The sequence below is a fragment of the Sinocyclocheilus grahami genome, unplaced genomic scaffold, assembly GCF_001515645.1.
Source record: "Sinocyclocheilus grahami isolate Dianchi unplaced genomic scaffold, SAMN03320097.WGS_v1.1 scaffold92.1, whole genome shotgun sequence".
NCBI classification, from domain to species: domain Eukaryota; kingdom Metazoa; phylum Chordata; class Actinopteri; order Cypriniformes; family Cyprinidae; genus Sinocyclocheilus; species Sinocyclocheilus grahami.
The window spans coordinates 4,027,824-4,045,551 of NW_015505271.1; the positions used below are offsets into that span (position 1 = coordinate 4,027,824).

At 38.5% G+C, this 17,728-nt stretch overlaps 1 protein-coding gene across 1 annotated transcript in view; it reads right to left on the reverse strand.

Annotated features, from left to right (window-relative positions):
* LOC107587461 (disabled homolog 2-interacting protein-like) overlaps positions 1-17,728 on the reverse strand; it is a 141,859-nt gene that overhangs the window by 52,137 nt on the left and 71,994 nt on the right. The window contains exons 5-6 of the mRNA XM_016275251.1: positions 8,362-8,474; positions 4,894-5,012 (exon numbers count right to left, since the gene is read on the reverse strand). Of these exons, the coding sequence (XP_016130737.1) occupies positions 4,894-5,012; positions 8,362-8,474 (232 nt within the window). The remainder of the gene's footprint in view (positions 1-4,893; positions 5,013-8,361; positions 8,475-17,728) is intronic.

The window sequence follows — 17,728 nt, forward strand, 5'->3', positions numbered from 1 at the left end:
TAGTCAACGATTGTACCCTGTCAAAGCCAATTTTGTACCCTTTTTGAAGGGTCCATTTTTGAACTGTTAAATAAAGGTACAAAATTGACACCACGGGTACAAAACTGGTCTCTTAAGGTACAAAACACAAGGGTACAAATTTGTACCCTATGCCAAGGGTACAAAAGCTGTACCCTTGGGGGTACAGCCCCAGTGACAAGCCATTGTACCCCTAAAGGTACAATTATGTACTTTAATTTCTGAGAGTGCAGTCAGGTACAAGGGAGAAGGCTTCTTACATTGTTAATAGCAATTTGCTGTGGAATATGTGCCGATCGGGTCCAGTCGGGTCTGTGTCTTCCCGGCCGGGTTCGGGTCCATCTTTCAAATAATTGACGGTCCGCATCGGTTCCGGGTAGTAAATTTTTTGACATTTCTCGGTTCTGCACGGGCCCAGGTCCAACTTTCAAAATAATAGACGGGTCCGGGTCAGTTCAGTGTAGCACATTTACGGGTCTCTTCGGGTTCGGATTTTTGGACCCCTGTAGACCTCTAGTTCACATGCCTGTTTGTAGCACTCTTTATCATTTAAATATTTGCTTCCCACCATGCACATGCATGACACTTTCTTTAAACAAAATATATATTAAATTTTTTTTTATCACTGTTAAAGTGACGTGACATGTGGCCAAGTATGGTGACCCATACTAGGAATTAGTGCTCTGCATTTAATCCATCCAAAGTGAACACACACACAGCAGTGAACACACACCCGGAGCAGTGGGCAGCCATTTTTTGCTGCGGCGCCCGGGGAGCAGTTGGGGGTTTGGTGCCTTGCTCAAGGGCACCTCAGTCGTGGTATTGAAGGTGGAGAGAGTGCTGTACATTCACTCCCCCCACCTACAATCCCCGCCGGTACAAGACTCGAACCCGCAACCTTTGGGTTACAAGTCCGACTCTCTAACCATTAGGCCACGACTTCCCCCAAAGGAAGTCATTATCACAACAAAAAACAAGAATAACTATAAATTCATTCCTTAATCCACCTACCACAAATCATTTCTAAAAAAACTAAACTGCACATACACACTTTTGAAAAATCATTGTGGTTATGACATCACAACCATGAGCATATCACTGCCTACACTTACATATTGTTGCGTCCTCAATATTCGGCGTTCTGCCGGTCAATAGCCAATCATAACTGAAGTCATTTACATATAAAAAACAAAAATGGTACAGTAGCAATTAAATAAATACATAAATGCTCTCTAAGGTCAGACAGTGGGTAGAAAATGGTCATATAAAATTAAAGACTCAAAACTATAAAACTAAAATTAGACGAAGCAGATTAATGGTCCTTCTAAAACAATCAGCATTTAGTAGAAAAGAAATCCACTAAATACGTCTATTTTTGACATTCATTTGATTTGAAATCCAGTTTACACACTAAAAACAACCCTCTTCTCCATCCACCGGAACAGAACAGCCTGGTTTGTTGGTAAATGGTTCAACTTATGAGAGAAAATTGTGTGCATGTTGATACTGCATATCATGAATATTCATTTAGATGTAACTGCCTTTGTATACGTATATCCCTTAATTTAAGTGCTTTCAACAGCAGAGTTGTTTTCTATTAAGAGCTCTTGACTCTTTCTAACAGAAGTCACAATCAGACAGTCAGGTAACGCAGGGTCATTTTCAGCCAAATTAATGCGATGATGCAGAACATACACAGAGATACACACACAAACATTCAAGCACAGATTGTAAGTGGCACAAAAGTAAGATGCACTCACATCAGCCGGGGCATTGGGCACACAAAAATCCATTTGGCCCCACAGAAGTCGAGAGTACTCATCCCCTATCTGTACAAGCACAGCCATCCATAATCTGCTCCAGCCAAGCCATGCTGAAAGCACAGACAATTACTACACTTAATCCAATCAAATGAGATGCTTTTGGGATTAGCAGTATCCGCACATAATCTCTAATTTGTGTAAAGAATGGATGAGCAGCTCAGGCCGTGGGTTTAGAGCAGCGACTGATGTAAATGCTGCTGATAGAAGGTAAAACGAGGGCTGTGACTGACTGGGAATTCTTAGATTCTAAAGCTAAACTGGGAAAACGCTGCCAGTTAATGCCCAGATTAACGAGGGAATCGACACTGAGCGCAGATAAAGTACAAACTGGGTTTGTACTGATTGAGGTCAAAATAAAAAAAACACACTCTCTCTATATCTCTATATATTCTCTCCCTCTCTTTAGTTCAATCTGGTTGATCAGCTGGGTGGCTGGGCTGAGGTCAACCTGGTAAAATAAATGATGACTGCTTTGAAAATGTTGAAAATGAATGGAATCCTGCTTTCCCAACTATGTAATTCATTAATACATTAATAAATGATAGATATTTTATCAAATAAGAGTGTAAATGATATCATACAGAATATGACTGTAATGCCACATGAAACTGTCTGTAGACTACTGTGGAATTCATAGGATTTAAAAGCACCAAATATACATGTTTAATAGGAGCAAATATAACTGTTTACTAGACAAGAGACTCCAAACATTTCATTTTGGGTCCTGCTATGAAAGTGTGCTTCACTGGCAGTCTATCATGACTGCTGTTTGCAGTGCATGCCTGGAAGCCGGACTTCTCTATATGATTTACATTTAGTCTTACAGCAGACTCCCATTTCACAATACTTCAGTTAATGTCCACTTTAAAGATTTAAACTAGAAAAGAAAATAGGAATAAACAGCTAGACCTGAAATGTGTCACGGCAGTCTATTTCTAGTACCACTACCAAAATGTTATTGTTCTGCAAATTGTGAGCATAACAGTAATTTACGTTAAAATAAAGTACAGCGAAACTTTCCGAACCAGAAATTTGCATAGAAATGAGCAAAAACTCAAGAGCAGAGCACAGCTGCAGTCTGTTTAAAGTGAGGGATATTTATAGGATAAGGGAAAGAGAAGGTGCATGAAGGAGCATCTCCGAGAAAGAGGCAGATGACAGATTGGACCGCAAAGCTCTGCCGGTTTTCACTGACAAGAGAGGCATGTCAAAAGTGACCTCAATAACCAGTCTGCTAAACAGACACACAAACTTTCAGACCACACACTCTCTTTACACGTCATTGTTCACTGTGCAGCATTTTATGCAGCACGGACATGAGGAAATGCAAAAGCTCACATTTGCATATGGTGTTATGCCATAGGAATTAGCACACAGAATGCAAACACATGCAAAAACATCCATACTAAGACTCAACTGCCACATTCAGCCGCTCATACAGTAAATCTCTATTCACAATCAGTAAAGTTTTAAAATAGGTCAGAACCAACTGCCTTTTTATTGTCTCCAGTAACACATATTGCCATGACTGTCACAACTGATCTCCAGTCAAGACAGTGACTAAAAGATTCAAGTTGACATTTTAATGCCATTTTTTAAAATAATGCAATAAAATAATAATAAATAATACAATTTAAATAATTTTGTTCCATAATAATTTTAACTAGTTTAAAACAATGGTTCTCAACTACGGGGCCGGGACCCATTAGATGGCCTCAACTCATTTCCAAGTGGGACGCAATAAGTCTTAAAATTATTATAAATAAGACAAAACAAGTTAAAATAAAAAAAGACTTATTTTAATTTGATATTTCAACAACTTTAATTTCAAATTAAATAAAAAATATGATTTTTTCTAGTTATCTCAGGCTCTAAAATATTTTATTTGGCAGAAATTGGCAGTAATGTATGAATAATAGTAAACATCATGTAAACTCATTGGTCATAAAAATAGTGAAAAATTCTGAAATATATTCAGCTTGTAAAATTCCTGTAATTACGGAACATAATTATTTAAATTGTAATATGTATTATTATTTTATTGCATTATTTTAATACATGGTCACTGAGAAGCACTGGTTTAAAACTATCCAAACACACAGATCCTCTATAGCAGTGGTCTTCACTATTTTTTTCATGGGAGCCGCACTGATGGGGCAAAGTCAATCGGAGAGCCACTTTTACCGCAAAGTATCAAAAGTTACATCCAGTCATAAATAGCATGTCTTTTTATCAATCTGTCATCCCTGATATGCAGTGCAATGCAATGCAAAAGGGGCTATCATTCTTTATCATTTACCAGTCAAATTTCTAACTGAGACAAGATGATTTAAAAAAAAGCAGGATTACCTTAATGCTGGAAAGACCTTAAGTTATTTTCTTTTTTTTATACTAGCCCATCATGTATTTAACCATCCAAGTGCACATTCGGCGTTAAGAGCTAAGATTAAAACTGGCAACTCCGATGGACTTAGGACAAAGCAAGTGTAAATATATTTTCTAGTCTATATTTCCATCTTGTAATGCAGCTGTTTTAGGTTTTTAAAAAATATATAAATTATTTGTAATAGAGCCGACACTGTCTGACCGTGTCTACACCGGACACTACAGTTGCAAATCATCTGAACGTAGTGTCAGTACAGTTCGTCATAAAGAGAACGAGACATTAGTTTACTGATGGGGATCGTGTCGCATCGCGCCGCATCCAGTGTAGACAACATCACTGGGTTCTATTGTCTTTTGTCGGATCGTGCCAATCGTGTCCGGTGTAGACATGGTGTGAGTTTTTTAATGGGTTATGTTATAGCCCTGCTTGCTTTTAATGTTTTTATGAAATATCTGTATTGACTGCATGATCATATCATCGTATTATTTACTGCCATGTGAGCCACAAAGTAAAGCTTGGCGAGCCGCGCAATGAGTAACACTGCTCTATAGCCTCTATAGAGCAAATGTTTGTCTGAATGGGTTCTTCTAGATGACATTAGAGGTGTAGAAATTAAACACTTCAGCTTTAATAAAGACTGGAATAAGATGGGAAATTGTTGTTTACCTGTCGGTGTCCACTGGTCTGAAGCCTGGCAGGATGTGTCTGAAACTGCTGTTCCTGTCCAGTTTAGGCTGACTCTTAGTCCGCTTTATTGAGCCCTTTAACCTGCGACTCAAAAACCCCTAATGAGGAAATGACAGAGAATAAGAGAAAAATTATAATAGTCACAGGCAGTGAAAAAAAAAACTTATTTCATCTTGATCTTTCACCACCATTTCATACATTCACTCTCTCGTTAATTATCCCACATTATAAACCCCTTTTTCTGTGAAAGCACCTGTCACATTTTTGCGGCTCAAGACTCAACTTCCTTTAGGCACCAGTTACCATGGAGACTGCAGGTTGGCATCAAGGGCATGGAAAGGAAAGGGAGGCATAAAGTGAGAAAGAGTGAAAAAGAAAAAATGAAAGCGAGAGCGTGAAGTACCGAAAGACAAGAATGAGAGTCAAGGACAAAATACGATCCGCTCATCCTCACTGTAACGCTGCTATAGTAGAAATAAAATGGAAAAAACGAGAATGTGAGAAAGTAAGTGTGAGAAATGCAACGGAGAAAGAATAAGAAAAGGTGTGGAAAGAGTTTCTGGAGGAAAAGAGAGACGAGTCAAGAGACATGAGAAGTTTCTGACAAAAACTGTTAGTAAACAAACAGAAAGCAGGCCGTTCCCCCCTACCAATTAACACATCTGCATATTCTACATAATTAAAGCACCCTACTGATTACTATTCACACAGACATCTCTTAATCACAGAGCAATCAGTCAGAGTATTGCAGCCTACCATTCGCTAGCATCGAAAGAAAACAAAATAAAATCAGAAAAGGACTGAGAGAGACAATGACAAGAAGACATCTGAATAATAAACAAGCTCCCCTGTCCAAACATAACATGAATTGCAAAAATATTGAAGCAGTAAGCTTCAAAGCTTGCTTCAAAGAAGGTCATGAGTTTATAATTTCATGTTGCCAGGTTGTCATGTCAAGTGCTCTGAATAGAGGCGAGAGTATTGATGATCGGTTTGACAGATATTTCCGAAATTAATTGATTTTCAGCATTTGGTGGATCTCTGAAGAACAGCATTACAGAGTTACAATACCGGTTTACTATGTTAATATGTTCAAATGTAATTTATTCCTGTGATGGCAAAGCAAAATTTTCAGCAGCCATTACGCCAGTCTTCATTGTCACATAAGCATCACTGGTAGAAACGGGAGAAGACTCAGGTGGTGCTCTGGTGAAAAACAAAACAAAACAAAATATATGTGTAAATTTAACAACAGCTGGATGGAAGAATTCAATTTCATGTCTCAAAGCCATATCGACTGCCCACGCCTTTTGCAAAGTGTGTTCACTGATTTTAATATCGGACATTGTGGGAAAAATGACGTTACTCAGCACTTTAAATCACAACGGCTCAACTGTGCAGCGGAGGCACGGAAGGGCACACCGGCCAGTGTTAAACACTCTCCTGCATTGTGTTTCATTCATACCCAAAACCGGAGGCCGCTCTCACGCAGAAAGTCCAAAACAGACTCATAGATGTAATATCTCATGACGTGCCAGGAAATCCCTAATATGGACAAAGGCATCCAGCTATCACTGTAGCTGAGCTGAACAAAATATGTAAAGACAATACATGCACGATTGCGACAATATATAGTCTGTGTGTGTTTTTCAAGTCATCGCCAGGTAATAAATGAAGTATCTGAATAATATATTTTCTGCAATAAATATGAAAAAAAGTATAGTGAAAAAAACTGTAGTATATAAACAAATCATAAAATTGCCACTAGACAAAAAAAAAGCGAATTATTGCATTTGACATTTCTGTCCCCCTCACTTCTAAAATGATGGCATCCACAAACCTGAGGCTACTGAGTAACTAATCAATCCAAAGAAAAAAAACACCAGTAAACTTTCTCTGTGTTCTTCTGCTTTTCCCACACTCCATCTTTAGCACACACACACACAGCACCGACTAGTTCACAGAGTGGGTTTTATACTACCGCAGAAACAGTTGAAAGCATTCACAAAACAAATCTATTCTTCCTTCTTTCTTGACATGCACAGTAATTATTTCACTATTTCTCTTATATAAGAATGCTCAAGGTCATTCGATACATCTGCTCATGCCTCACGGTCAAAACCAGACCTTGTATTAATGGTGTTATTCGTGCACAGTGAATAAGAGTTTAGAAAGGAGGATAAAATAATGCACTCAGAGAAAGAAAGGGGAGAAAAATTACATGAGCTCCTGATTCCGAAGGGTACAGTACCATTGCCTACCAGCGGGGGGAGCGGGGGGATTATAATAAGCAACAATAAAGCTCTTTTTAAATGCATCAACAAATAAAGCGCTATATAAATGCATCATTCATTCATTCATTCATTCATATAATTACTTCCCTAATTGCCCATGTACTGACCTAACAATCAAGGTATGTGGCATCTTCCACTCATTCATCTAAAACAATGACATCTAAGGCTTCCATTCTTCATCTTGAACCTGTTCAAACATGTACAGCACTTGGAAGAACTATGGTGAAGCTTCAGTGTTCTGTGATCATGGATGATTTGATTTCACAGGAGATATTTGCAAACTATGCTCTAGGCTAGACAAGTAATTGGGCCTGAAACTGCAGAAGCTCAGAGGTCAAGTGGCCCTCGAGTCACCTCAGAGATCTCATTTAAATGTAATTACATTTGCATTCAGGAAATGATAAGCCGCAAACACATATAAAAAGCCCATATGGACACTATGTAGAACTGTATTGTATACAGAGGGTAAAACTACTGAATACCACCTGCTGTTGATTCACTTCCGCAACCGGCATATAATGTGAGCCTCAATTTGAAACGATTGCTAACAGACTGCCTTTCAATCACGAGAAGTTTTTCATCCTTTGCTAATAGAGCTCACGCTCATAAACATATAATTACAACATCATACCAATTACAGTGAGCATTTGAACGCTGTTAAATCTTCCTTGATGCCCATCAATAAAACATTCTCTTCAAATGGAGCTTGTTTGGGATACATTTGTCTGTAATTGTGTGTAATATCCTGATGTATAATCTAGCCTTTAAATATAGCCTTGATCCAGACCTCAACTTAATACTTAGAATATTAGGCTTGGTCTAAGCCTGTGGTTTTGGGCCGGATCTTGCGTTTCAGCTGTTCGGTTATTTGGCTGAACGAGTTGGTTGAATGTGCACTGGGTTTTTGCTTTTTAACTAAAAATAACACCACAGCTCACATTTATTGCCTCAAGTAGGAAATTAGCATTTGACAAAATGACTTGAAACCTAACGTTTATTAGAACTACAGAGTTTTAATACTAAAGATCTGAAGTAGTAGTAGCAATAAAGATAAGATACATATGGGCACAGTATGCATCGCATCTGGATTCCAGACTGTGTTTGATCAGATGCACACACTCTTACACATGACAAACACACATATAATACTCACTGTGACCCTGAAGGGTGTAGCAGCAGCAGCAGTGGGCTCCATTGTGGGCGGGGGTTTGTCAGGGGCAGAGCCTGGCATGCTACGTCTCCGCCCTGTTTTCTCAGGTGGAGAGTCTATGAGACAAGAGGGACAGGGAGAAATGTATTTATTAAAATGACTGTCACACACACACACACACACACACACACACACACACACAGAGTATACAGACATTTAATTGTAAAATGCAACTGCCAAGAATAAACCCACGTGCACAAATCCCAGCATAGTGTGGATGTAGACTGTGAGACTCTCACAGAATGTAATCACATAGGCAGATACCACATAAACAATCACCATGCCAACACATCCATTCAGTGACTGATCTTCCACTGTCATAATGTAAGAGTTGTATGTCACAGATGTCCTAATAGCTCATTCATAAAGTCATCAAATCTCTACCTCATTGTGCCACCAGTACACAAAGTTCTTAAATCCTCCCACTGTTCCTGACTGCCCTTCATAATTCACATGCTGGGAAGAAGTGAAGCCTAACTGACTGCTTCACTCAGTCAGTGTCAGGATAGGTACATAGATCTAGAAACAGATTATGTTAAGTGCTCCGCTCTGATCTCACTATCACACACTGATCCCCCTCTAAGACACTGCCTGAGCAAAATCAGTCGGAACTCAAGGGGGGAAGATGCTTGAAAAGATGCTTCTTTTCAAGCATCTTCTCACCCAATTTCCTAGAACTGGTATATTGTGTGGACTGGGAGACAACATGGACAAGAACATTCTTTAAGTTCAAGATTTTACTATAGGTTCAAACTGAGGGAAAGTCCTATGACTGTTCGCTATTCATTTAATTATTTTTAGACCATTTTAGCTCATTTTCAGCTTATTTTGCAGTTCACTTACAGTACTTAATAATAAACAGCCGTGGCCAAAAGTTTTGAGAATGACACAAATATTAACTTTCACGAAGTCTGCTGCTAAAGTGTTTTTAGATCTTTTTGTCAGATGTTATTATGGTATACTGAAGTATAATTACAAGAATTTCATAAGTGTCAAAGGCTCTTATTGACAATTACAATAAGTTTATGCAAAGACTCAGTATGCAGTGTTGACCCTTCTTTTTAAAGACCTTTGCAATTCGCCCTGGCATGCTGTCAATCAACTTCTGGGCCACATTCTGACTGATGGCAGCCCATTCTTGCATAATCAATGCTTGGAGTTTGTCAGAATTTGTGGGTTTTTGTTTGTCCACCCGCCTCTTGAGGATTGACCACAAGTTCTCAATGGGATTAAGGTTTGGGGAGTTTCCTGGCCATGGACCCAAAATTTAGAAGTTTTTACTTAGTTATCACTTTTGCCTTATGGCAAGGTGCTCCAGCATGCTGGAAAAGGCATTGTTCATCACCAAACTGTTCTTGGATGGTTGGAAGAAGTTGCTCTCGGAGGACGTTTTTGTACCATTCTTTATTCATGGCTGTGTTCTTAGGCAAAATTGTGAGTGAGTCCACTCCCTTGGCTGAGAAGCAACCCCACACATGAATGGTCTCAGGATGCTTTACTGTTGGCATGGCACAGGACTGATGGCAGCGCTCACCTTTTCTTCTCCGGACAAGCTTTATTACAGATGCCCCAAACAATCAGAAAGGGGATTCATCAGAGAAAATGACTTTAACCCAGTCCTCAGCAGTTCAATCCCTGTACCTTTTGGAGAATATCAGTCTGTCCCTGATGTTTTTCCTGGAGAGAAGTGGGTTCTTTGCTGCCCTTCTTGACACCAGGCCATCCTCCAAAAGTCTTCGCCTCACTGTGCGTGCAGATGCTCTCACACCAACCTGCTGCCATTCCTCTCGGGCGAGATCCCAATTCGTCAGTCACGACTGACGTAACGTCTCCGTTCCCAGTGGTCAATAAATCATTAATTTTGCCTATATTATTATTAATGAATTTAAAAGTTGCCCTGTGTATTTTGCTCATGGCAAATAGGAGAAATGAATGATCAACTATGAACAATAGTATATTATGATTTGTCATACTGTAAACTGCATTTAGTCATCAAACATTTATGAAGAGGGAAGACTGTTCAGATGAACCTGAGGGTGTATTCACACCTGTCTTGTTTGGTTCAATTGAATAGAACACAAGTTCGTTTCCCCTCTTGGTGCGGATCTTTTTGGCAGGTGTGAATACAGCAATCGCACTCGGGTGCAGACCAAACCACTGTACCGAGACCCAGCTGAAGAGGTGGTCTCGGTCCACTTCCAAACGAACTCTGGTACAGTTCGTTTAAGGTGTGAATATGACCCGACCTCGATCCAACCCAATTGCAGAAATCACGCTCAGAAACAGACAGCTCACGCATATAGTTTAAATTTGCATTTCAATGGCTTAAATCACTTGTTTTTAAACCACAATGCTTAAAAGCACATGCAAATTATGAGTTTTATTGACCATGCTAAATAGGCTAAAGCTTGCCACAAAAACTACCATGACTACGTTGGGGGAAAATAGTAATGAGATATTTGAATTATTTATTAATATACTAGTGTTTTATGAGTCAGTGTCGCAATGAAGTTGATGATCCTGACTCGCCATCTCATCATTGGATTCACCTTTAGAAAGAAATGCACATTTACGGATTATAACTCTCCAAAGAGAAAGGAAAACTTGAAATTGCATCATATGACCCCTTTAAAGCTTTCTATAGATATATTCATCGTGTCTGTAAGGAAAATATTCGCTGAGTTTCAGTGCATTTTTGTGAAGCGCTCCTATTTGTTTTCTTTATTTTAAGTCGTAATTACAATATCGTATGACATTGTCTCATATGATGCTCATAAGTTTCCTCATATTGCATTAGTATCTGATAACACCAAATCAGTAAAAGAATAAAAATTGCACTACGAAAGATCTCCATCGTTAGCCTGTTTTTGCACTTCCTGTTTTTCCCTGCTTGAGAATTTCTGTCCAATGAATGGATGACCTTAGCACACGTGTGATTTTGTTTACAATTTGTGGTTCATTTGCAAAAAAGGGCAGTGTGAAACCGAACCACACCAAACAAAAAAAAAAAATCAACATTGTATTTGGTCCAGACCAAAGCAAGTGAACCAGCGGACTTTCCTGGTGTGAACACACCCTGAGACACCCTGGTCGTCTCATAAATGATGGCATGCTTGTGGTCGCTCCTGAAGGTTGTCCACTTCGATCAAGTTTTCAATGGCACACTAGTAATAATGATTACTATTAGTAGTAAAGGATAAGTACAAATTGATAGACAAAAGGGCAAATGATAACAACATAAAACCTCTATAGTGAGCAGTGCCACAACAACAAAACTAGGATGTTACCCAGGAAAGCTGTAGCCGAACATCTGGTTAACCTAGCATACCTAAACACATCTTCTCTCAGATCATGATCGCTTTCAAAACAGATTTTAAAAAGCGAAACAAAGATTTTAAAAAGCTAAACAAAAAATGAATGAAAAAGAAGCAGGTGGAAGTGCAAAGGTCTCACATTATCCTGCTAAAACCCTTCAACAGCAGATTATTAAACTTCAATCAAGTTTCCATCAAGCCCAGTGGCGATGTCTAATGAGAATTCAACAGTGAGGAGCCGTGTAGTTTGATCTGGAAGAGATGGCTTTCACTTTCTCTCAGTGTGTGAGTGTCTGTTTGTTAAAGATATAAGATGTGAAGGAACGCAGCTGTGAGAGACTGAGAGCGAGTGTCTGCTTGAATTGACATCCAACAACAGTCCTTGTGGCTGCTATGTGTGTGGTTCTAGATTAATGTGAGGATCAGTGGTTTCAATCCTGCTTCCCTCAGGAGAAGACCGTTTTACAAGTGTCAACCATCTGTATGTTCAGGCAGAACAAAAAAATAAATGCACAAACATACCAACAAACACACACAGGTCTTATAAGACAACATTTATTTAAATGTAACCTATAACATTTATTTATTTATTTGAAAATTATTACCATGGTGCCCTATGACTACTAATTATCACCATAAAGGATTCATTAAAGGTAAAATTAATTAATTCAAGTATGACAAAAATATAGCAGAAGGATTTTTAAATATACATTTAATTATTAATTTTAGAATTTATTATATGATTATAATTCATAAATGAAAATTTATTTACATAAAGTATTTGACAAAATATGGCACAAAATTATTTTTAAATACACATTTTAGAATTTAAAATATGATTATAATAATTGTAAAAAATTTAAATATAAATATCCTAAATTTAAATTGAATACATTTTTTATTTTTGCAAATTACCACCATGGTGCCATGTTGAGAAAAAAAGTACCATGTAATTTTTAGACTGATTAACTAGTCAAATAATAATAAATAATAAATAAATAAATAAAATAATAATAATAATTTATTAATTCATTTGAATTATTTTCTGCTTTATTGATGAACAAAATTGTACTTTTACTTCAAATGAAAACACGTCCTTCACCACAGGTCGTGTTTTTCAGTCAGAGATGTCAAACAGCAATTTATTTCATTTCTGTTGATAAAAAGGTATTTGCCGTTGAATATCTTTTTATTCAATTTAAACAAAATTAAAACCAGCATCATAATGTTACCGCTGAAGAACAGTGCAATAAGGCAAGAAGATGTGACCACCCACACACACCAGCACCTGCATAACTGTCTCTTCTCCTTGAGTTAAACATGTGTTTCCATTAGACCCGGCTGTCCTCGCCGACACCATGATTGACAGGTACCTTCCCAGTGGTTATACAGAACAATCACCTCGCTCTGCTGTTCCCATAGCAACCACATCTCAAACCTGCTGGGAATTCAGCCAGTCTTAGAATACTCTCTTACAGAAGCAAGACCAACTATCAGCGCGCGCACACACAGGTCAGAAAACACACTTCCTGAGCTGTGGGCTGGGACACAATGTTTCCAGGTTTTCCTGTAGAGGACATTCCTCCGTGAGGATGAAGTTACGGAACATGATGATCTAACACACATACAGTCATAAGAGCACTGAACAATCAACTCCACAAAACCTGACTACATTAAGAACTGAAACACACTGTTACATGCAGGCAAACTAGACTATTGTACACATAATTGTAAAGTCCAAACCTTGGGGAAAAAAACCTCGCAAATTTATTGAAGCATGTCTAAATACGAGTTGTAAGGTCATTTCATGTGATTTTCCCCATTATCAACATTTTATGTTCTCTCTCTTTTTAATAAGTTCTTATTTGATCAAAAATACAGTAAAAATAGTAATATTGTGAAACACAATACAATTTGGAATAATTAAATAATAAATACTTAATAAATTGATCTATTTTAATATATGAAATAGAAACACTGTCGCATAATAAATGTCTTTGTCACTTTTGATCAATTGACTGTATCCTTGCTAAATAAAAGTATTGATTTCTTTCAAAACACCAAAAACAAAAATCGCACTCATCCCAAACTTTAAAAGGGTAGTGTATGAGTCTGTACATGATTAGGAATAAGAAATAAGCAAACAGAAGAACACTCACTTTGCAGTAACAACTTCATGTATAACATATAGTATGTATGATTTTTTGTAGGGCTGCACGATAAATCGCATGCGATATTTAATGCGCATCTTGTCAGTAAAGCCATTCTGTAATCAGCGGTAAATCTCCATCAGTGTGGGCTTTCACATGGAGCAGCATTAACTACACAGAGCCGTTGTTCACCGACAAGCTGCGCAAAACCACAATCATATTTTGCGCATGTTTTGCGCAGCTTGTCGGTGAACAACGGCTCTGTATTGCATAAAGTATAATTGTTATATTTAATGTTATATTTATAACAACCCATAGTTTGTCTGTCACAAAATATTTCGTTATTTAATCAACCTATAAACAACAGTGGGTCTTGGACATAATAGTGACTAGGGATGTCAATTTTCGATAATTTCCATGATCGATCGTCAATTAATCGATTAATCATTAACCTTAATGCTGCAAAATGTGTCTATTGCAGTGGCATATAGTTCACCGGCATGACAGGATGTGCAACAGCCACTCAAAAAAAAAGGCTTTCTCGCCCGATTTAAAGGGGTTTTAGTCTGAATAAAATGCTAGTAGCGGGAGTGTAAAATGAATAGATGTGATTATTATGATCATTTGATAAAACGAAGAGAGCGCGCCGTATGTTTGAGATCATTTTACTTTGTTGAAGTATCCAATTGTATTACGATTTGTTTGGCATCACAACCGATTTGAATCGTTGGATATGTATTTGAATCGATTTTCGACCGGCTCGCGGTTAATCGTTACATCCCTAGATATGTGTGTGGGAAGCACAGCAAAAGAAAGATGCTGTTTTTGCAACTTTGAAAGTTTGATGTGAACTCAGACATTCCAAAATTTAACACACACACACACACACACACACACACACAGAAAGAGAGACCTACTACGCACATATAAACAGCAACTATTGCAAATCAACAACAAAACCATGAACTAATTAAACATATTTCACTGACCGACCGACTCTAGCACAGCATCCAGCTATCAGACCATTCTGACAAAGACTTCTGCTTTCCTGCCTGTTTAATCACATTTATCTCTGTTGTCCTTTCACCTCCTTCGTTCATTTCCTGTCTTTCATGTCTTCATCACTCTCTTTTTCCCATTCTTTCACTCTCTTCCTTTGTCTGTTTTGACTTTCCAGCCTGAACTAGATCTGTTGTTAAGTTTACTACAGACATTTTTATCAGAACACTCTGACAAACTGTAACCTTGGCGAGTTTTTTTTTACAATGGTATTTACCCTAGTTTCCTGTATAAATAGATAGATGTGACGCTTATTGGAAACTCCAGCCGAATTCCAGCTCAAACCCATCAACATTCCCTACAGCATTCTGCAAAGCAACTGTATTTCCTCACTTCTCGGCACAGATATGATAAAATCATCCGTGTTGAGGGCGTAAAAAGTGAATCATATCAGATTGCGTTACCACATCACAAAACACATTTGATGTGCTACAACACCTGTCTCTGATTATAAATGTTATATATAGATGTTTTTTTTAAACTACGAATAATGATTACAGAAAATGATGGGGAGAATAGGTGGTAACAGGAAAATGTTAGGAGCTGGAAGTTGCCTATAAGAGCACCACAGCACAATGTATCAAATCACATGCACCAGTTGCTAAGCTACAGTGTGACAACAATTCTAGTGAGAAGATGACAAGACGCGACGGGGAGAAGAAATGGGAAAGGTATCCGAAAGTGATGCATACCAGATTCAACCTCACATTGCTCACATTAGCACCATGGTGCAATGTATCAAATCACATGCACCAACTACTATGCCACGGTTGACAGAAATGAAGATGAGAAGAGGTATGAATGGGATTAGAAAGTGATGTGAGCTGGATTCAACCTCATATTTCCTACATGAGCACCATGGCTCAATGTATCTACTAGAGTACAGAACTGTAAAGACATGACAACAAATATAGTAAAGGCATGACAAGAAATTATGGGAAGACGAAGAAATGGAATTGGGATCAGAACGTGTTGCAAGCCAGATTCAAACTCATGCTGTCCACATGTGCACCACAGTTTAGCACTAGCCAGTAAACCACAGCTAACATTAATGATGATAATGAGAAGAGGTAAAAATGGGCTCGCAAAGCCGGATTCAACCTCATGTTGCCCAAATGGGCAGCATGGCACAATGCATCAAATAACATGCACCTACTAGGCCACAGCAGCAGATAGGAAATGATGATTAGAGGAGGTGAGAAAGGGCTCAAGAAGTGTCGTTTCCCCTAACACCATTGCACAATGTGTCACAGCTCCAACATAGTGACACTCTGTCGGACCATTTCCCAGTTTTAATCTCGGTCGCATCTAGAGTAAGAAACCGTGAAACTAGTCCTACATCAGCAGTACAGCACAACCTCCGCCATAATCTTCTGACATAGCTTTCCTGTGAGATAATGCAGAGCAAACAAGTGAAAACCACAGCTGCATGCAACTGTCAGTCACCGCTAAGCCCACTAATCACAATCCCATGTGTTTCCAGACCTTAAAAACCATAGCATAGCAAAACACATCGACTGAGGGAAGAGCAGGGGTTGTACTGTTCCCAGAACAGGTTATTCCTCACACAGCTGTGTCCGTGTGTGTGGTTCACAGGTTGTCCATTTAGCAGCTGATATAGTGGTGATGTAATGCTGTATTATCAAAAATGAACAGAGGGGAGGAAGGAAGGGAGAGCTAGAGAGAGAACACACTGCACAAACACTCACATGCAGCTAGCTGTGGTGGACGTAAATACATAGGCTATAATTTTCTCTCCAGATCCTATGCATGTGCTCAAACAGGGTTATTACAGTATGTATGTTTAGTCACCCCATGTGAGGGTGTGTGTGTGTAATTGGTTGTGTAATAGAGTTGAGCTCAGGTGAGCTCATGGAGGCACCATTACCTCATACTGGTGCCGTATTTGAATATTCAGATCCAAAGTGCCGCCATCTTCTGTCATGCATGAACTGATAAGCTATCAGATTCAGCTGAACCAAAACAAGCACCACAGATAACAAAGCTCATAATTCTGTTCCATGTACACTCAATTTGCATGATCCCACTGGTGACGTGCATCTTCACACGAGTAATAATGAGTGTGTATGTTTTACTTTTTATTACTAGGCTCTCTGAAATACTGGTTCCTTATTGGAGGACAAGATAAATAATAATAATAATAGTAACAGAGGTGTCCCATGCCCACACAGACACTGCAACATTATCCCTACTTAACATGAATAATGGTCGAACAGTAAACAAGAACTGATCTTTTAACATTCAGCTTGAAAGTTAAGTAGATCAACCCCCACAAAACATGCAAAATTGTCTATGACAATCATTCCACTGGAAAACTTCCTGATTCTCTCTGTCAAACAAAAACCCACACATACTTGGGTGTGTGTCACTGAACAGAAAATATCATTGTCATTCAAGCAAATAAACCAACATACTGAGTTTAAGACATCTATCCTAAATGTTATAATCTCTCTATAAATCACTGCTTCTGTTTGCTCATACTTTTTACTTCAAAAGTTTACCACAGTGATGTCACCTTGAACCTGCCAAGTCCCCAAAACAGCTGTACCATTACAAAGCCCCATCACAAAGCACCTCATCTACTACATGAATCGATTCTCTCAGTGACTGAATTAAGTTTGAATGACTCAGGGATCTCGATTGACCCTCTGTGTAATAAGCCCAGATAGCAATAACCTAGATGAGAGTTTAAAGAAGACATTCACAGCCATCACTTCTGAAATTACTCAGTGTGTGTGTGTGTGTGTGACAGAGAGAGAGAGAGAG